Source organism: Ascaphus truei, chromosome 4 (genome assembly GCF_040206685.1).
Source record: "Ascaphus truei isolate aAscTru1 chromosome 4, aAscTru1.hap1, whole genome shotgun sequence".
NCBI classification, from domain to species: domain Eukaryota; kingdom Metazoa; phylum Chordata; class Amphibia; order Anura; family Ascaphidae; genus Ascaphus; species Ascaphus truei.
In genome coordinates, this window is record NC_134486.1 from 71,037,184 (window position 1) to 71,057,683 (window position 20,500).

Here is a 20,500-nt window from a genome sequence, read left to right on the forward strand (position 1 = left end):
ATAACCTACAGTAACTAACGTACCGTTAAATCCTTGTGTTACAAGAGCTCTGTGGATATGCGTTGTTAGAAGGAACACCTCTTTTGCATAGCATTATCTCTAATGTCTGTTATAATAACACAAGGGCTCGTTGCAGCTGAAAACAGCACTTAACGTGTCGTTAGTGACCTTTACAGATCCCCGTTGGCACTTAACGAGACGTTAACTTAAGTTAAAATATCGTTAATTAACAGAACTCTGTGGATCTATCCCATAAGGTTCATACTTTTGATCCCAGGAGTGATTTTTAACTTAAATGTGAATGTCCATTCTGACAGAAGGTGCAGCCATAGGACCTGAGCTGTATTGCCAGTTATAAATAATCTCTTATGCTAGAAGATAGACCACAATAAGAAGTCTAGTTTATAAATCATATACATCAATTTTCTTTGTAGAAAGTGCTTTTTAGGCAACCGAAGCAACTCAATTACACAGGCAGTCATACTTCGTCTCCTTTCTTCCATGTCCCTAAACAGTAAAACAAATACAAATATATAGTTTTGAGTTGACGGTACATCTCTATATGAACCCCTTTAAACTTTCTTTATAAGTAAGTGAGCAATTCCATGAACTGGCTGGCATATGGTACATTGTCTTGCAAATATAGTTATAATTGAGTTTATTTGTTTGCATTACTATTACCTATGCTTTCCTTTTTACTTTTTCCAGTTGGAAGATGCTCAGAGTAAAAGGCAAGAAAAACTAATCGAAAAACACAAGGAGATTCGTCAGCAAATAGTGGATGAAAAGCCCAAGGTAAAGTGTCCTGTTTTTGTACACTTGGTGTGCTTACTCGGCAATTGACAAATCCTTATGCTTGGGTAAATTTCACAGTTAACAGGAAAAATAATAATGAATCAGCTACCATTACTTTCCCATGCCCACATAGACACAGACTCAAGCTTTCTATGAACAGCAGCTAACCATATGTAAAGAAGAATTTGTTAAGGCAAAGGTTCTCAACTCCAGCCCTCAATCCCCCCCAACAGGTCAGGCCTTAACGATATCCCAGCTTCAACACGGGTGGCTTAATCAGTGGCTCAGTTTTAGACTAAGCCACTTATTGAGCCACCTGTACTAAAACAGGGAGCCACTGATTGAGTCACCTGTGTCACCTGACTCAACTGAAACCCTGACTGTCGGGGGGGGGGGAGTCTTGAGAATTGGAGGTAGGAACCCTGTGTTAAGGAAATGCCAACAGAACAGGGGTGTAATACAAATACTTTATTTATTAGTACGTAAAAATCTTCACATACTCGAGAATAAAATAAAATGGTTAATCCTATTCATAATCTACAGTATAACAATCCAATAACTGGGGATACCTTTTAGATATCTCACTTTCTCAGAACAAAATGTATTGCGTGACCATAGAATACATTACAATCACAGTTAAACAAATGTTGATATATTGTCATACATATCAGTGAGCAACAATTAGTAGTATTTACAAGGATAATATATACCCCTACTAGACTAATATCTGTCTAATGAAGTGCTTGTTAGTCACAAATGAATAGGAAAACACAGAAAACCTCCCTAGGTAGGTAAGGGAAACTCCCAAATACAACGAGAGTGCTCTGGGGTGTGCAGAAAAACAGAAACAACTCATAAGACAATTAAAACCAATGAAATCATACAACGGCAGGAGAGGTACGCCGAGATAACACAAGATAACAGTGTAATTCATTCATTGTCTTCTGATTCTGCTGTGTTTTTGTGTATGAATAAATAGTTGTTTCTGTTTTCTGCACACCCCAGAGCGCCCTCGTTATCTTTGGAGTTTCCCTTTCCTGCCTAGGGGAGGTTTTCTGTGTTTTTCTATTGACTAGTCAGTCCTGAGGTGCACCCCAATGTACTGTGACTGTGGAAGAGGGGTTCTTTCTGTGCATTTCATCAGTGGGTAGTAGTGCAGACATTTTGTATTGCACAAATCAATAGAAATAAGAGGTAAAGTGGGATATAATTGGGCACCTGAAGACATCATTCAAGAATTGAAGCTACTTTTGCGCATCTGGAACGTGCGTTGATGTGTTTTTGAAGCTGTTTCCCGAGTGCCCCTCTGTTTTTTGAAGCCGGTGTGATCTGTTTGCTGTTGATCGTGAGACATACTCTGCTTTTGACTCTGTTTAGGGTGGATCAGTTGTTAGGAGTTAGGGCATGTGGAGGTGCTGTATTTGGGCCTACATGTGATCGCATACACAGTAGATCACAGCGAATCACACATTGACTTCAAGTGGAAAAAATTCCCTCTTTGCGTACACACCTCGTTCTGTGCTTCTTTAATTCCTAATTGTGTTGACCAATTTTATTTTATAAAATATATTAGCTATGGAAATGGAGAATTATGTTTCCCTGGATTATAGCAGTTGTATTATCAACATTGTTTGTGGATTTGAAGTCTTATTCTGACCAATTATGTGATATTTAAAAACTCTATGTTCCTTTTTTGACTGGGCTATCAAGCACTTTGCTAGAGATATCGGCCCATATTTACAAAGTAGTAATAAGACACTTTCCAGTGCCAAAACACACCGTACAGCTCATTCACTTGAATGGTCTGTAAGGTGTCTTTCCATATCGGAAGGTGTCTCGGAGTAGCACTGCATAATAAATATGGGCCGCCATGTCTTATTAGGAGCATATATAGCAATAGTTTCCCTTACTGACTATTTCAGTTAGTTGTTGTTGATCACCTATATACTACTAATTGTAACCCTCCCTGCCCGGCTTGTACGGAGATTACATCGGTGTACTGTTTGGCTACTCAACATGGGTTATCTTGACTCATGGTGCTGGTTTCAGGTGGCTGACTGGATTCAGGGGGATGAGGTAGCAAGGATGGAAAATAATGGGTGCCATGAACATTTGTAGTACATAAGCCTTTTATTTGTGTGCCCAGCACGGGGTTCACTCACACGCACATAATAACGTTGTACTGGTTTTATAACAGACGTACAGAAATACGGTACTTTCATTAGTGCCCATTCAAATGGAGGCGCGTTGACTTACAGTGTTTGCTCTACTTCTGTGGGACCCGGACCCTCTTTGTTGCTGCGGGATCATTATCGGTATTACCCTGGTTAAACTAGGCCTATATGAGAATCCTAGAGGGTCCTTTAAAAGTGACCACAATACCTTCAGCCTGTTTGGGAACTGCCACTTCCGTACAGAGGAAGAGGATAATTAATGCAAATCTGTGGTTAGAGCCAATCCACAGACACCTGGGAGCCCTCTTTCATGAGGCTTTCTGTGACATTAAGTCCTCTGTGAACCTAACCTCTTGAGAACATTTCCGTATCCTAAATACTCTCTCGTGGCGTTATGATCCACATGACAACACATGGTGGGGCCCAACATACATCAACCGTTTAGGAGGGGGATTACATAATGATTGCTCATAGCTATAATAATATAACCTTGTTTTTACAGATAATAAATTAGAGTAATTATAATTGAACGGTGCATATGAAATGTACCTCCACTTGTGATGTTGTGGTTAGAAAGAACATGATAGATTACTTAATGAAACCAACTACATTTGATTTTATTCATGAGTGTGTAAAGAGTTGTGCATTCTAACCAATTACCCACAGTATATTGTGATTGTTATCGCAGGGTTATTTGTAGCCTCTGTATATGCTTCTCTTGGTGAGGGTTGTAGTTGGCCATAATTTGCCTTTTCTTTTTGTCTGCAGCACCAGCACTGGTTGAGGGTTTTGTATAGTATCAGTGGGTCATTATTTACTCTTCCGTCTGTGATACGTCTAACTTTTTCTGAGACCAGTTTAAGGGAGACCTTGTTCTTAGAAGAGGTGAAGGCTGAGGGCAGAGGTAATAAAGGGGCAAAGGTGTGAGTTGAAACACATTTGAACTATCTTTAAATAAAAAAAATAATAGTCACAGCCAAGTTGTATTTTCAAAATAAGCTCATTAAAATGGAATTCCTTTTAGTAATGGATCTCTGGGTTGCCAGGCGTACCTACTCTTTCAGATCATATCCACTTAATTTACTTGGGATCTAAAATATAACCTGGAAACCATAGACAATGTTGTACTTGCGGATTTCATCTTTTTAAGTGACCTGTGATAAGAGATAATGTTTAAAAATGGTCACTTTATTAACTCTTTACTGCAAAGAGAGTTGTGAAGCCTTCCACACATAATACAGATTTAGATGAGTTAAAAAATAATAGTGAGACAGAATATCTACTGTATCAAGAAAGATACCCAGCAATACACTGTTCGGCACCTCCGTGTTTATATTACTAGACACTCTGTTTAGCCACAGGAGCCCTGGTTTTGCGAGATACCAGGGGAGCTAAATATTGCTGCCGGTTCCTGTGGATTCTGCTTTCAAAAAGGAAGCCTCCACATCATCTGTTTCAGCTTCCTATTGGACAGACATTTAAATGTCCAGACAGAGCCCAGTAACTACACTGGTGAGTATTTCTGGAACTGGGGGTTCCCGGAGCAAACATGGTTCCGCTTCAATGCTGTAAAAAATTGTTTTCAAAATAAGGAGTGATGGTTGCTTTACATTTTTCAGTTTTCCTAGTTCTTTTTTTACATAGCACCAAGCCAAATCCACCAGGTCAGAGGGAGTAAACATTCCTGGCTCGTGATCTGAAGCAACTGTAGGGAACATTTTTTTTGTAATTTGATGGCAATGCAGACAGAAAATGGAGCACTATGTTACGTTTTTACATTGATACGTTGCCCCAGATGTTTAGTAAATACCGAAGTATGGAATGTGCATGTGGCACCCGAGCACGTGGTGAGGTTCGGATAACCTCCAATATCTCTCACTCATTCTCTGGTTCATTAGCCATGTATAATGTATAATGTAGCATTCTCTTACTCATTGAAGTCTGAATTATTCTTCGAACATTCTGGCTGTGCAAGGATGAATACTCTGAGTGCCAGTCTTGCTCCTTCCACTATCTTCCTTTTCATACAGTAGTCCCAAGACAGAATCAGGAAGGAGGGGCTGGCAGTAGCCTGTCCCATCTGGGTCTTGACAGCATGAAATACTGGTGTCATTATGATAAGTAGGTGGAAATGCATTGAGCTGCCAAAAGTCTGTTCCCGTGTCACACCTATAATCCACATCTCTTACCAGTTGTGCTGGTAAAGCCATTAGAATCACAGATTTGAGGAAATATATACTTTATACCCTTGTCAAAGTCAACATAGCTCTTTCTTACAGAAAACCGGACTTTCCCTGCCAAAATCTTTTATGATTCATTATGTCTGCAGGGTTGATTATTTTTGTTTCCTGTCCCCACTGATTTCTAAAAAGACAGAATTACTATGAGGACTTGCTTTCCTAATAGTAGGGATGTCACTGTTTGCTGTTTAGAGTGGGTTAGAAAAAGAAGATAGTTGCCAGTTGTAATTATTTGGGATCGACCCAGTAATGCTATTCGTGTCCTCTACAGAAAATAAAGGTCCCCAGCACGTGGTAAGATTACCATAGGTGCTGCATGTGAGTTTACAAAAGTAGAATGCCCACTGCTGTGGTTTCTAAGCCTCAGGTTGTTGTATGAGATTGGAGGACAAAGGGATATAGAATACAAGCACATTACGCAATGTAATATTTAACTAAGTCTCAGGCGGGAAAGTAAATAAAGGTAAGATACAAGTATAGAGTTGCAGTTGTTCTCCAACACATTTGTAAACAGTTGGTGGTATGGGAAGGTGTTACTTTGGTGTGGTATTACACAACCAGATACTGTTGACAACCACAGTTTTAGATTCTGTTTAATCATGTCCAGTTTTATGTTTCAGCATGCGATATCAAATGCTGTTTTGAAAGAAGAACAATTACCTGAGTGATAAAGAATACACAACTATTTTCAATACACCCTCAGACTGTTAATACAATGGTTTTTCAGTGGCACTTTGTGCAAGCTGTAATACTACAGTATATATTCCGAACTGCAGTACAATAAAACTTCCTATGGTAGTTCTTTGGATTGGCTTAGTAAAGCTACCCTCCCCCAATAATATGTAATAGGGTACAGATGTAGCAAGCCTGTGTGTCTTCGGTGCCTTTGACATGCGTGGTCACATGACCGTGGCACCAGAGGATTAACGCTGCAGGAGGTCCCATTCAGAAGCATGGACCCACAGCAGCCAGATCGCGGCAGACACTGTCCCCAGCGCCACATGTGCTTGTTCGCCTTCTGTGCCCGGGACAGGAAGTCTTGCTACATCTGTATAGTACAACTAATGTACAGTTTACTGTCTGCATATATGTGGAATATTACATGTCGTCATTCAGCAGAATATTTGATTGTTATTACAGTCTTCTGGTAAATGCCCCTTTTTGTATTTTATGTATATTTTAATGTAGCATCCTTTATATTTGCTATGCAAATAAGTATACTGTACAAATAAGGTCAACACACCAATAAATGTTCCAGAACCAGTAGTGTGCTATTTGCTAATACTATATTTACCACACAAAGGCATTGATGAAGGTATTTATGATTTGTTTTTATTTACCATGTTACCAATGCTGATCACATATTAATACAGTAGATAAACAGGCTACTTCTTGATGCATGTAATTATTGGAAGGAATAGTTTCTCCCTATCCCATGCCCCACACCTGATGGAAAAGGTAATCATAGACATGAAGGCAAATTGCATTTTCAGGAAATAATTGGTACTTTGACCCTCTGTTGGGCCCAGGGAAATTGTTGAGTCACACTGCACCAATGTGAGCTCCCAAATTGTGTCATACTATACGTACCAATCTTGTTGGACCAGATTCTTACATCTGGCGCCGTATTTAAGCAAGAAAGTTTACATCCCATCCCCCTCAGCTCTGTTGGATTTTTTTACATAGATTAAAGGGAGTAAAAGTGATGCACACCGGCACGTTATTTGATGCATTATAATTTGTGCCATGTAACTGATCTCCTTTTGTCACTCCCCAAATTACATGCTGACGCACACGGGCTAAAAAGTGGACCCAAGTGCTATATACAATAATGCATAGAGATGCAGCCAAAAAATGACAATGTGTGCCTGTTTCACTCCAAACTTGCCTTTTGTGTTTTATTATGAAAATAAAGATGATTGAATTATTCCCACGGATTGAATTATTCCCACGGATTATGCCCAGATCTACAAAGCTCTGTTAAGTCACTTAATATAATAATAATACTGTAGTTTGATCTTGTATAGTGTTGCTAGTTTTACGTAGCGATTTAGAGAGACATTTGCAGGCACAGGTCCCTGCCCCGTAGAGCTAACAACCTATGGGTTTTTTTGGTGCCGGAGGCACAGGGAGATAAAGTGACTTGCCCAAGGCCACAAGGAGCTGTCACTGGGAATTGAATCAGGTTCCCCTGCTTCAAACTAGTGCTAGTCAGTGTCTTTAATCACTGAGCCGCTCCTTCTTCCATCAAGCTAACTTACTTAAACAGTAATATAATTTTAATCCCTGTTTTCTCCTGCAAAGAGTTTCTTCTTAACTATAATGGGAGTTACAGTAGTGATAATAATATCTAAAAATATGCAAATAAGGTGTTAACATAACATTGCATATCCACAAAATTCTGTTGGGGTTAATACGGGGACTTAACATTACATTATTTAGGTTATAACTACTGTACATTTGGAGGTACTCCTATCCAGACACTGAAAGAGGGCTTAGCAGTGTCTGGGTGGGAGTAACAGCTCCAATGTGCGGGGAAAGCGTTTCAGGCGAGGAGAACTGATGAAAGGTCAATATGGGACCTGAAACATTGTTTCTCCTCTGTTCTTGGCGGTCACAATGAATAATTACATTATGAACGTGTGAGTAGAGATGTACAGGCATACCCCGCATTAATGTACGCAATGGGACCGGAGCATGTATGTAAAGCGAAAATGTACTTAAAGTGAAGCACTACCTTTTTTCCACTTTTCGAGGCATGTACTGTACTGCAATCGTCATATACGTGCATAACTGATGTAAACAACGCATTTGTAACAGGCTCTATTGTCTCCCCGCTTGCACACAGCTTCGGTACAGGTAGGGAGCCAGTATTGCTGTTCAGGACGTGCTGACAGGCGCATGCGTGAGCTGCCGTTTGCCTCTTGAGCGATATGTACTTACTCGCGAGTGTACTTAAAGTGAGTGTCCTTAAACCGGGGTATGCCTGTACTTTGTACCTCTGTCCTAGAGGAGACCTGCATTTGGAAGAATTTGTTTGTCTATGTTGGGAGGGTGTAACACTATATTGAGGCACAATTGAAATAACTTAACATTATTTCCTGGCATTATTTCCATGTCCTTTCTCACTCCACTTCAGCAAAATCCCTATTTCAGGGTCTGAATAGGAGTAACGCAAAGACCAAATAATGCCACAGTACTGGAAGATAACGCTAAGCCTATGACGTGTAGTTTGGACAATATCTTTTCATATAATTAGCTGTGAGGGTGCCATGCTAACTTCGGCAACATCACGTTGACGCATGCGCGGTTTGTGTTTGGAGGAACGGTCGCATCAGTTTATACACGGAGCAAATAGGCTGCTTATTGCTATCACGAATCAGGTTGTATTCTATCCTATTTGGGTCTGGCGTTACTCACACTCTTTGGGGGCTTGTACTTCCGCACTTTGCAGTATGCGCGACCCAGAGTGACTATTCAAAGTCCATTAATGACAACAGCCAAACGATTGTATGTGAGTGCTCAATCTGTGCATTGGAGTGTTTATTCTGTGCATTGCTGTGTGAGTTACCCAGAGTCACTATTCAGAGTCTATTACTGACCACTGTCAACGACTGTATGTGAATGTTTATTCTGTGCATGGGTGTATTGGTCCTAACCAAGTTATTTTAGGGCCTCTATACAAACCAATTTACTGATTATACCTGAGTTTACTGATTACCTCACACAGTGGATTTGTTGGTTAGATCTTCTATCACATAGTGGTTGCATTGAGCCCACTGCTATCTTCCCTCAATATCCATTTATCATTCACTATAACTGTCTATGCAATAGTGCAGCTCTATGTTTAGCGTTTGACTCAATACCAGCTATATGTTTGGAACACTATCTGTTCATATAGTACCGTGACCAAACACATTTGGGGATTTTATCTATGCACTGTTGTGCATTTTTAGAGTGTTTCGTCGTTTTTTACAGTATAACTACAGGCATACCCCGGTTAAAGGACACTCACTTTAAGTACACTCGCGAGTAAGTACATATTGTCCAATAGGCAAACGCCAGCTCACGCATGCGCCTGTCAGCACGTCCTGAACAGCAATACCGGCTCCCTACCTGTACCGAAGCTGTGGGCCACCCGGGAGACTATAGAGCCTGTTACACATGCGTTACTTACATCAGTTCTGCACGTATATGACGTTTGCAGTACAGTACATGCATCGATAAGTGGAAAAAAGCTAGTGCTTCACTTTGAGTACATTTTCGCTTTACATACATGCTCCAGTCCCATTGTGTACGTTAATGCGAGGTATGCCTGTATTAAAGTCTTTTTTATTTTTTGAGTGTGACCTTTTGGCGGTGAATCCTATGCTAGGATTTGGCTACTATCTAGCCAGTTATTAGTAGACAATAGATTTTTTTGTCACCTACCTTGAGTGCAATTATAGGGGGCTGTTTATAATCCTTGGATTATTTGTGTGTATTGATTTGTGCTTTCTCCCTTGCACCAGGTAGATTGTTTCTTGTTAAAGTGTATGTGTGTGTTTGGTGTAGCGACGTGGCCTCTGTGTATATTTTTTCAGGTTTACAGGGTACCTTATTCGTTATTCGTTGGCAGCGCCTCCAGTCAGCGAGGATCCGTGGTAGTAGGATGGCCATGCTGACACCTTTCCATATCCTAAGACAGTGAATCACACTTGCATATGATTCCCTGGTATTTATTGCATTGGTTAGTTGTTTCAGCAATGCATTCCTTTCTTGCTTCCCCTGGAAGGTTACTTTAAGGCTTGGGCTCATCTAAGTTTCCTTCTGGTGCTCCTCCTGTATCCCCTTATGGAACACAGGGTAGCTGTTGTTCACTCCACAGGGGAGGAAAGAGACACCTCAACTTTTGGGAGAGACAGTTTATATACCCTGGGGTTGGGCTTGTAACCCTGCCCCATAACAGGGCAGGTCTGATAATGACATGTGTCACATCTGCGCATGTCACCCAGCCTGTACCTCCCCCAGGCTGACGCTCTCTAGTTGTCGCTAGGCCCACCCTTGGATACACTTACTGCATCCATGACTGCAATAGCACACTAGGCCTACAGTTGGAATTAACCCTTCCAGTGCCTGACCCTAGCAGGACTTATACTGGTAGGGCCCAAGGAAAGAGGTAGCGGCTGGCGGCTAGGCTACATAGGTAACGTCATGTCATGAGCCCTGATTTAACTGAGCTTTGTGGATCTAGCTCCATAATTTGAATCAAATGTAATATGTATTAACTCAGAAGTTCTCAACTCCAGTCCTCAAGACAACCACAACAGGCCAGGTTTTAAGGATATCCTAGCCTCCGCACAGGTGGCTCAATCCTGTGCTGAAGCTGGGAGCCACTGATTGTGCCACCTGTGCTGACGAGGGGATATACAACAAGTTGTGGGGCTTGAGGACTGGCATTGAGAACCACTCTGTTCATTGATTACATTTACCATTGCACTAAGAATGCCTTGCAGGACATAAATGCGTGGCTTAGCATGCGATCATTGACCACTGTTTAGTGAGTACAAAAGAAATGGGCGAGTACAGTCTGATACTGTACATGGGAAGGAGAGAAGGTGCATTTAACAAGAAACTAGAACAAGGAAATGCAGGGCAAGGAATCATTTGTGAGGGATTATATGATTTATGCTAATATTTCAGGAAATGGCACATAAGAAAGATGTTGCCTAAAATATGTTTTGACATCAGATGGTGATTTCACAGTTAATAAATGTCAAAATTGTAAAACTCTGGCAAACAACCAAAATGGGAGGATTTCTCTAGAAATAAATATTCTATTTTTTTGTTTGCAATCTCAACTCATAGCTTGGCTAGTAAATGTAGATGTGTCATGGTTTCAAGTCATTTCTGTGTAAGAATTATATCTTGTTACCATCAAATTACAGATTATATTTTAAGTAGCATTTTATGTAATGGAAAGTGGAGCCTAATAAATTACATTTCCTGTGTTATTATGCTGTTACAGTTGTTGGTTTTGCCTGGGCACTCGTGGCTGGGAGCCTTGGTATTGTCTGTAAGAAAATGCCTGCTAGATATTCGTGCTCAAAGCTGCTGTTTTTCTATGATACATTCCTTTTAACTTCGATTCTAGAATCTATTTGTCAAAGTCTTCTGTTTGCAGAGCTGGGACTGAACTGGAGCAGAATACAGTAATTGCATCGGATTTCTGAAAGGAAAAAATGGATGGCTTTTTGTTGGATTCCCTTTTTTAATACATCAGGTGCAGCTATTTGCTCCAGTTTAGCCCTAATTTTGCAGCTGAGATATTGATACATAAACCCCTATCAGTCAATTGAAAGTACTCATAACACTGTCTGCAATCATTTTTTTTAATCCATACAATCAATTATATGAGGAACAAATATGTTAAATGATGAATGAAATATTGAAATTATTATTCTATATACTATAGTCCGAAGCGACCATTTGGGGTGTTTTCACCCCCAAAAAAACCCTTGAAGTCAGTTGTGGATTTTCGGCTGCAAACTGCTCGAGTAGTCTAACATGTACAATCATAAATAAAATATTAAAAACATTTCAATATATATCTACCCTTAGAGTGCTAGTGAGGCTATTTGATACACCTGGAGCAATTCCTTTGCCCCTGTTTTGAAACTGTAAAAATGTAGTATATACAGATGCAATGTTATCCAAGTTCGTTTTGGGTGCAAGGAAACTACAGTCTGACTGCAGCCCGATTGCAGCTGCCCTGCGCCCAAAAGCCCAGTACACAGGTTGCCCTGAAGGAATTAATGCAGTGGGGGACCCTGCTTCTGAATTCACTGTGTTAATCCTACCGGGCCGCTGCGCAGAGAGAAGACGCCCCTCTCTCTGTCTCCCCACACAGCTCTTATAACCAATCTTGCCATTTTTATCATTATTTTTAGTACAAAGGATTGAAGCAGGGGGTCTCCAATGCTGAACCGCATTACTTTCAGGTCCTGTTTCTTGAGGTGCAGGCCACCGTAGCAGGTGCCTGTTTCTCCTGCAAGTTTAAATGTCCCGCGTCACGGCCCACATGCCCAGGGCATTTAGACTTGCAGGAGATACCATCACCCCATACTGAGGCTTGTACCTCGGGAAGCAGGGGTTCCCCCTGAACCTGAAATTAATACGGTTCAGCTCCAGAGACCGCCTGCTTCAATCCTATGTGCTAAAAGTAATAAAAACAGTGCAATTTGCTATAAGAGCCATGTGGGGAGACACAGAGAGAGGGACCACTTCTTTCTGATCTCTTTATGCAGCTCTTCCAGACCGGTGGCGGCCCGGTAGGATTAACACAGCTGGAACATGGAACCTCAAAAGCATGGAACCTCGCTGCGTTAATCCGTCTGGGAAAATCTCCCTGCGCTGTGCCATGATCGTGCTTGGCCGCGATCAAGGCCGCACTTGGGCCGCTGTCCAACCACTCCAAGTGCCGCATAGGGGAAACTCATATCGCACCACATCTGTACTGCCTGGTAACTGTAGACTGTTAAACACTGCACTAATACCGGGAAGTAAATCAACCAAAATGACTGGGTATGAAAAGGAGAAATATATTGAAATATTTTCTAGTGTGTGTCTTCAAGTTGATGCAGATGACATGCATAAATATTATCCTAGCTGCATAACTTCCATCTAAAACCTTGGACTGTCATATCCCCGAGTTATCAGTGGGTGACGGTAAAACAATTAGTGAGTAGGCCAGATTGCATTCTGGTTTTTCTTTTGCATTTAAATCATGAAACATTTGCCATTGATAGAAGGAATTACATGGGTGAATGATTTCACTTTACTGATTCTCCTTTTGCCAATTGTGCTCTGCTAACCAAGAGTAGACTATTGTTGACATAAATAAATATTCTTAAATAATAAATATATTAGTCCACAAGGTGAATGATTGTGCTTACCCCGTCACAAATTGTCCTCTTATTCTTATTTTTCTTCTACGCATGCTATCTAGCCTCATATAAATAATCAATACAGGATTTGTATGTAACTTTGCAATAACATTTGATTATTTTTACTCCAACAAGGCAAAGAACACCAAGCAGTAGCTTTAATTCAATTAATTAAAAAGACAGATTTCTAAGAATACAGTATCATGCTATTTTGTAATACAGTATTTACCACACTGCAAATCACACTTGAATTAAATACTGTATTGATCTGTTGATGGTCCAAGTAAATCGCAAAAGTAGAGTTTGCAAAACATTTATACATTGTGTTAAAAAAAAAATGTACACATCATTATTATTTACATATTAGAAATATAGAACAGATGATATGGACAATTTACCTGGATGGTAAACCTATAATTGCTAGGCCAGCCTTTTGTTAGTGCAATACCATGTCATTTGAGTGTAAGATATTGAGCTTTCTGCTTACCTTATGCCTGTCAGCAAAACATGTCAGCAACTTGCCTTTCTTTCCAGTTCTTTATCTTCGTTATGTTGAGCTTATAAGGTTTGCTTGCCTGTAAAAAGAAGAATTTGCCAGCGTAATGCGTTCCTGTTCTGGCGAGTTTACAATAATACATTTTTTTGGTGCCTATAGTTACAGAGCTGTCCTGGCACTTCCATTGAGCACAGTGCTATTTTCAATATTGCAGACCCTTCCCTCCATCCTCTATGCTTATCTCCAATTAACAAATGAATACAATGTTTATTGGCATGTATTGTTGTCTAGTTTAAAACAGCATCCTGAACAACAAATCTTTTTATTGTTATTATATTTATTTCTCTCTTGCATTTCCTAAACTGAGGGGGAGTTTCCTATATTTGCAGATCAGTCTAGTTTTAGTTGATCTTTTCCCCCATTGATGTAAGGCTGGGCAGGCAGGCTAATATGGTCATATGGGAGCTGGCTATCCAATGAATAAGGAAAATGTTGCGACAAATGACAGTTAACTTTTGTCTAGACCAGGACTGGCCAACCCCAGTCCTCAAGGGCTTATTTTTGTTAAATAAAGCATGACACGGTGTAATATGTCATGTGTTGTTGTTTCATCTGATGTTGTATTTACCTAATTTTAAGACCTGCTAAGGAACAGATGATTGTTATTATGTCCGGATATGTAAAACCATAGAATTCAAAGAGGGTGTACTTTCTTTTTCACACAACTGTATGTATGTAAAAGTACACTTATAAAACGCCCACAGTGTATATAGCGCTTTACAAAAGGTGTGTGTGGAGTGTATATCAATGGTGTGGGTAGGTGTGGAAATGTAAGAGGGTGTTGCATTACTAAACGTGTGTGTAGATACTATGTGGTCCCTATTGGTATATAGGGATGGAATTAAATGGTGTATTTTGTATGTGTAAGAGACAGCTGTGTGTGCATTCATATAGCTCAGTATTCATAGACATGGCCTTTAACACAAATGGTAAGAGAGTTCTCTTGTGTCAGTAGTGACTCATGAAACTGTGGTCTCGGTTTAGGCCACCGCTAAGTGTCTGAAACGGTTGGATACATTTGTAGACATGCAACGTCTCTCTTTCGTTATTCTAAGATTACCTTTGAGTATGGCCACCTTCATATCATTCATCTTATGGCCAGAGTCAGAGAAATGTTCGCCAACAGGAATGTCTCTTGTTCCACGTGTGATGATTTGGCGATGCAGATTAATTCCTTTGTTTACCCCCTGTCCCATCTCACCTATGTAGTAGCAGCCCCATGGGCATTCCATGCACATGATAAGGTACACAACATTGCTGGAGGAACAGGTGAACCTTCCTCTGATTTTCTACTCCAGATTCCTGTGTGGTATTTGTATTGTGCCCGCTGTGTGGAGCATTGAGCAGGTTTTGGCATCTTGCATCCTGGCATGGTCTTGTTCCGCATTCAATTGTACTTTTGAATACTTTACTCCTCACCATAATTTTTTTAAGATTATGAGGTTGTCTGTATAATAAGGGTGTTTCAGGGAAGACCTGTTGCAGTTTTGTATCTCACTGGAGAATGGGTTGTAGTTCCCTGGTGATCTTGCATAGGGCTTCTAGGTATGGGTTATATGTGACCACCAAAGGTACCCTGTCGCTTGTCTTTTTCTGTGTGTATTCAAGGAGATCACTTCTTGGTATTCTAGTGGTTTTGTGGATTTGCTGGTCGACAATTCTGTGGTTATATCCACGGTTTAGGAAATCCGATCTCAAGGCTGTAATCCGCTGGCCTCTGTCTGCTGTGTCGGAGCATATCCGGTTGTATCGTCTGGTTTGACTGTAGATGGTTGCATGCTTAGTGTGTGTCGGGTGGAAGCTCTTGTCCCTGACATTGCTGACTCTGTCTGTAGGTTTGCGGTTTACAGACGTCTGTAGTTGGTTGTTCTTTATAATAATGGTGGTGTCTAGGAAATATACATTGTCCGGGGAATTGGTGAATTTCAGGTTGATGGTCGGAACTTATTGAAGTTCTCATGGAACTGTATGGGTCCTGTTCACCAGAGGTCCAAATCAGGAGGATGTCATCAATGTACCGAAGGTATGTAAGGGGTTCAAGTGACAGGTGGAAAGAAAGTCACTTTCCAGTTTTGCACATCTGAGTGCCCATAGTGGTCCCGGTTGTCTGGAGGTATGTGTCATTTCCAAATATGACGTAGTTATGGGTCAAAATAAATTTGATGCATTTAGTCACTCTCTCTGTGACTGGCCCCTGTGGACCCAGAAAGTATCTGGTTTTTATCTACAGTCAATACATTTCTGCATATGAAATAGCCAGTAAATTCTATCAAAAAGCATTAGTATACAACAGAACATGTTTAATGTAGAAAAACTCAATGACCTGCTTTTTTTGGCCCCTTTACAGCATTTTTCTCCTCTGTCTTTTATTTATTTCTCCCTTTTTTCAAATAGATTTGCACAGAAAGAAAGAAAACATTTAAATTTGTTATGAAGCAACATGTTGGTGTCATAGTAAACTAGTGCATTGAAATATATGTATTTTACCATTACATTTTAAGGGTAGCTTAATTTAGCCATGATAAGCACATAAGAAAAGTATTTTGCAACACAAGTATCCCTAACTCTGCACTTGTATTCTCCACTCACAGTGATGCTAGGGAAGGCCAAGGACAGAATGGGCAAATTGAACAGTTGATGGGTAGTGCTGGTCGCAGCTATGCATTATTTAAGTACAGTAGTAAAGGGTTGTTCATTAGACTGCAATAGTGCCTATCTGGGAATTATCCTGCAATAGTGTCCTAATCAGTACTACTGTATCTCCGTTCAATAAATAAGCCACTTGGAGAGACAGACTTTTGAAGTTATTTTTTTTTTTCACTGTGCATTAGTGTGCTACCACACAGACACTGATATTCAGGTCAGTGGGAGGTTCCATGTGGAAGTGAGCAACTGGCACTATCATACTTCAATAACCCCCATACAGACTGGATCTGTGGGGTTATATGATTTGTAATGGTAAGCTTTATACACAAGTGCAGGTTTACCCCCCCCCCCCACCCCCTCCCAAAGTGAAATATGAAACCAAATAGTTTATATGTCTTTATTTGAAATCATAGAACTTCTCAACCAGTTTTCTGTTGAGGCTGTTGAACAGGAGCGGCCAACTCCAGTCTTCAAGGGCCACCAACAGGTCAGGCTTTAAGAATATCCCTGCTTCAACTCGGGTGGCTCAGTAAGTGTTTGGAAGGGGAGTTTAGAATGAAGAATAGAAGTTAAATGAATGTTTATCTTTTTTAAATGGCGTGCCCTCTTTCAGGTCATACACATTAAAAATATATTTATTCTCTGTGCAGGATTTCGAACATTGTAAATAACCACTTAGCACCATAGCATACTGTTCTATTATAATGCAATTTCTCAAAAATGTTATTTTCACCAATTACGAAGTTTTCATCATTCTGTTTTTTTCTTCCCCGTGTATTAACCTTTGCAGTGCCCTTATGATGTACCTGGTAATGCATGGGCCCCGGCATTCCAGAGGCCCCTATGACGTAACTTCCTTGGTCCCGGCACATCAAGTAATTGCGATCACATGACCCGGAAGGGCCAGATGTCCATTGGCCCTCTAGTGGCGACGGACCTCCGGCACTCTAAAGATTACATGGCATGCTGTAACTCAGGGGTGCTCATCACCAGTCCGAAAGCCCCCCCAACAGGTCAGGTTTTCAGGATATCCCAGCCACAGAACAGGTGGCTCAATCACTCCCTGCTTCAGCACAGGTGGCTCAATCGGAGGCTCAGTCTTCGACTTGAGTCACCTGTGCTGAAGCTGGGATATCCTGAAAACCTGACCTGTTGGGGGGAGGGGGAGTGGGGGGCTTAAGGACTGGAGTTGAGCACCCCTACTATAAAGACGAAATCAGTGACAAATATTTTGCCAACAACTGATTCCACATTTGGTTTATTTGCTCAGGAAAACTTTACATAATGTAAGTAAAGTTACAGAGGCCAAGTGCAAGCAGAGATCCATATGTTACATTTTAATATTTTTCTCGTTCACTTTGATTTGGCACAAAATGATATGTAGTCCCAGCTTTCATAGTACCATATCATGACAATTAGGAGGCCCTGATTTAAAATGGTAAAACAGAATGGTTCTCATGGCCCGTCACCTAAATGGTAAAAATATGCTCTTTCATAAATGTTACACCACACACACCACACACCACACACCACACACCACACACCACACACCACACAAACGGTATTTGATTTACAAAATATAAACTGGTGATGTGAAAGGAAAAACAACTGATTATCAAAGTATCTATCTTGACAGTGACAAATAGATCTATCTCATTTGTTATAGCTATCAGCTATAACATGTAAAAATGATCAGCCTGACAGTGAAAGCAGCGTTCCCCCGCTGATCACTCATTTGTTTTTGCATTGACATTGACAGATCTCTTCTCACCATCAATGGTAAGGAGCGTTATCACATTCCATAGGTCCAGTCACAGGCTGGAAACATGTGCAACATGTAAATAGTAAGAATGCCCAAACAGAATAAAAACAGCGGATAACTCATTAAACCCTATTTAACAGCAGTTCATGATCTCCAAATCACTAACATATAAACATTATATACATTTGATGCAGCCTTCTGGCAAGCTAGGGCTCTATTACATTGGTAGCTTAATGCTTTATCCCTTGGAAGGCTTTGTCAGTTATCTCGAGGCAATGAATAAGATGGGAGGGGAAATATTGTATGTTTCCTTTTATTGATTGAATATCTTTTCAACTGTGCAATAGTGGGAGTTCGTAATGCAGTGATTCCCAACAAGGGAATTCCAGGCACTTTCATGGGTTCCTGAGCCGTGTGGGGACTGTACATTTTGTAAGGCTCTAAACTGCATCTTAAAATGGGAGGCATAGCTGTCAATTATAGCAGAAGCTTTTAAAGTCACACCCCACCATACTTTGCATCCATAGCCCCAAGGCATTGTGGGGCGTGACTTTAGGCGTTCTTGCACACACATGTGCAGGTCAGGGCCTTGTTACGTGAGTTTCTGTTACAAGTTCAGGACTGCCTGGGATCGGTCAAACTGTTTTGTTAGCAATAGTCTGACTAAGCAATACGATTAATTAAGTATAATTTAATACATATTTTCTACCAAGGGGTGCACAATGTTAAAAAGGTTGTGAATCCCTGTCATAATGGAGTTTGTGTTGTAACTTTATTCTGTCTTATGTTATATTTTACAAACAATATCAACATTTTCTGTAGATAGTTCTGTATTTCTTTTTGTAGATCAAACTCCAGAACATCTGCTGCACACATGACATTTGTGATTTGTGGATGTAGGTTTTAATCCACTAGAATAAAAATCAGATTGCCTGCCTCTTGGTTATATTTGAAGATTAGTATCTGAAATTATGTTCATCAGTCATTATGTTTTCTGCAGTTTAGCAACGTCTTTTCTTCTATTGTAGAGTTAGATGAAAACAAAAAAAATTGTGTGTGTGCCGAGCATGCGCATTTTAAGTGAAACTTCTTTGTCTTTTGTCACTGTTTTGTCACAGAAATTGTATTTGTGATGGTGATGTTTTTAATTAAAAATCAAAACACAATTTCAGTGCCAAAACGCAAAGAATGCAATGACTTAGAATGCGTGTTTTAGCTATTTGCACTTCTATATTTATAATAACTGTGAATTCCTAGGTGTGTGTGTGTGTGTATGTCAGTCATGGTGTGTGTGTGTGTGTGTGTGTGTGTGTGTGTGTGTGTGTGTGTGTGTGTGTGTGTGTGTGTGTGTGTGTGTGTGTGTGTGTGTGTGTGTGTGTCAGTGTGATTCTGTGTGTGTGTGCAAGTGTGTGTGTGTGTGTGTGCAAGTGTGTTTTAGCTATCTGCACTTCTATATTTATAATAACTGTGAATTCCTTGTGATTGTGTGTGTCTCTGTGTGTCTGTGTGCAAGTGTCAGTGTCTGTGTGTGTGCGTCTGTGTGTGTGTTTATGTGGTCCTGCTGCTGGTGCACCGGTGCCAGAGTGCATGAGGCTCTGCGCATGCGTGCCATGCGCGCATGAGACCAGATATTTTTGTGCGCGAGCGGAACGGCAACACGTGACGAGCATGACGGCCACACGCAACGGCACACGCCTATTACTACTGTGACGGCACTTGTGTTACGGTTTTTCGTTATAACGCTAGGATTTTTTCCCATGAAACCCTGTAGGTGCCAGCAAAGACGTTTCTCTTCAAAAATGTTACGTTGCTGTGCATTACAGAAATGAACTGAATCAAAGTGAGCGGGTTATATTGCAAGTGATGCAGCAACATCATTAATTTAGAATTGAATGTGACCTCTGAATATTACACAGTGTGTGTGTGTGTGTGTGTGTGTGTGTGTGTGTGTGTGTGTGTGTGTGTGTGTGTGTGTGTGTGTGTGTGTGTGTGTGTGTGTGTGTGTGTGTGTGTGTGTGTGTTATTGCATTAATTAGCATGCCATTTTCAGGCTATATTTGTAGTTGCAATAATGGCGTTTAATGAACAGACCTCTGTATTCAGACAAAAGTGTTACGATTCTGGGGCAAAACAAACTGCACCACAGGACAAATCCTATTGATCTCAGTGGTCTCTTGTATTTGATACATATGGTGCACATTGTGCTTGACACGGCATTGCGCTACTCTTGCCTTGTTATGATGTTGGCCTAAAATTAACTACACTGCTTCCCACCATTGAAGATGGAGTTTTATATACTGTAGTAAAGTAGCAAATAAAGAGTGGAAGTGGGGCTGTAAATAAACAAAAGGCTCTCTGTTGATTTTTTTTTGTGTTGAATCAACATGCAGCTCCCAAGTGAA

General features: G+C 40.6%; 1 protein-coding gene across 2 annotated transcripts in view; it reads left to right on the forward strand.

Moving 5' to 3' along the window:
• PLCB1 (phospholipase C beta 1) overlaps positions 1 to 20,500 on the forward strand; it is an 810,170-nt gene that overhangs the window by 738,533 nt on the left and 51,137 nt on the right. For both annotated transcript variants that reach the window (XM_075596018.1, XM_075596020.1), the window contains exon 31: positions 709 to 795. In XM_075596018.1, the coding sequence (XP_075452133.1) occupies positions 709 to 795 (87 nt within the window). The remainder of the gene's footprint in view (positions 1 to 708; positions 796 to 20,500) is intronic.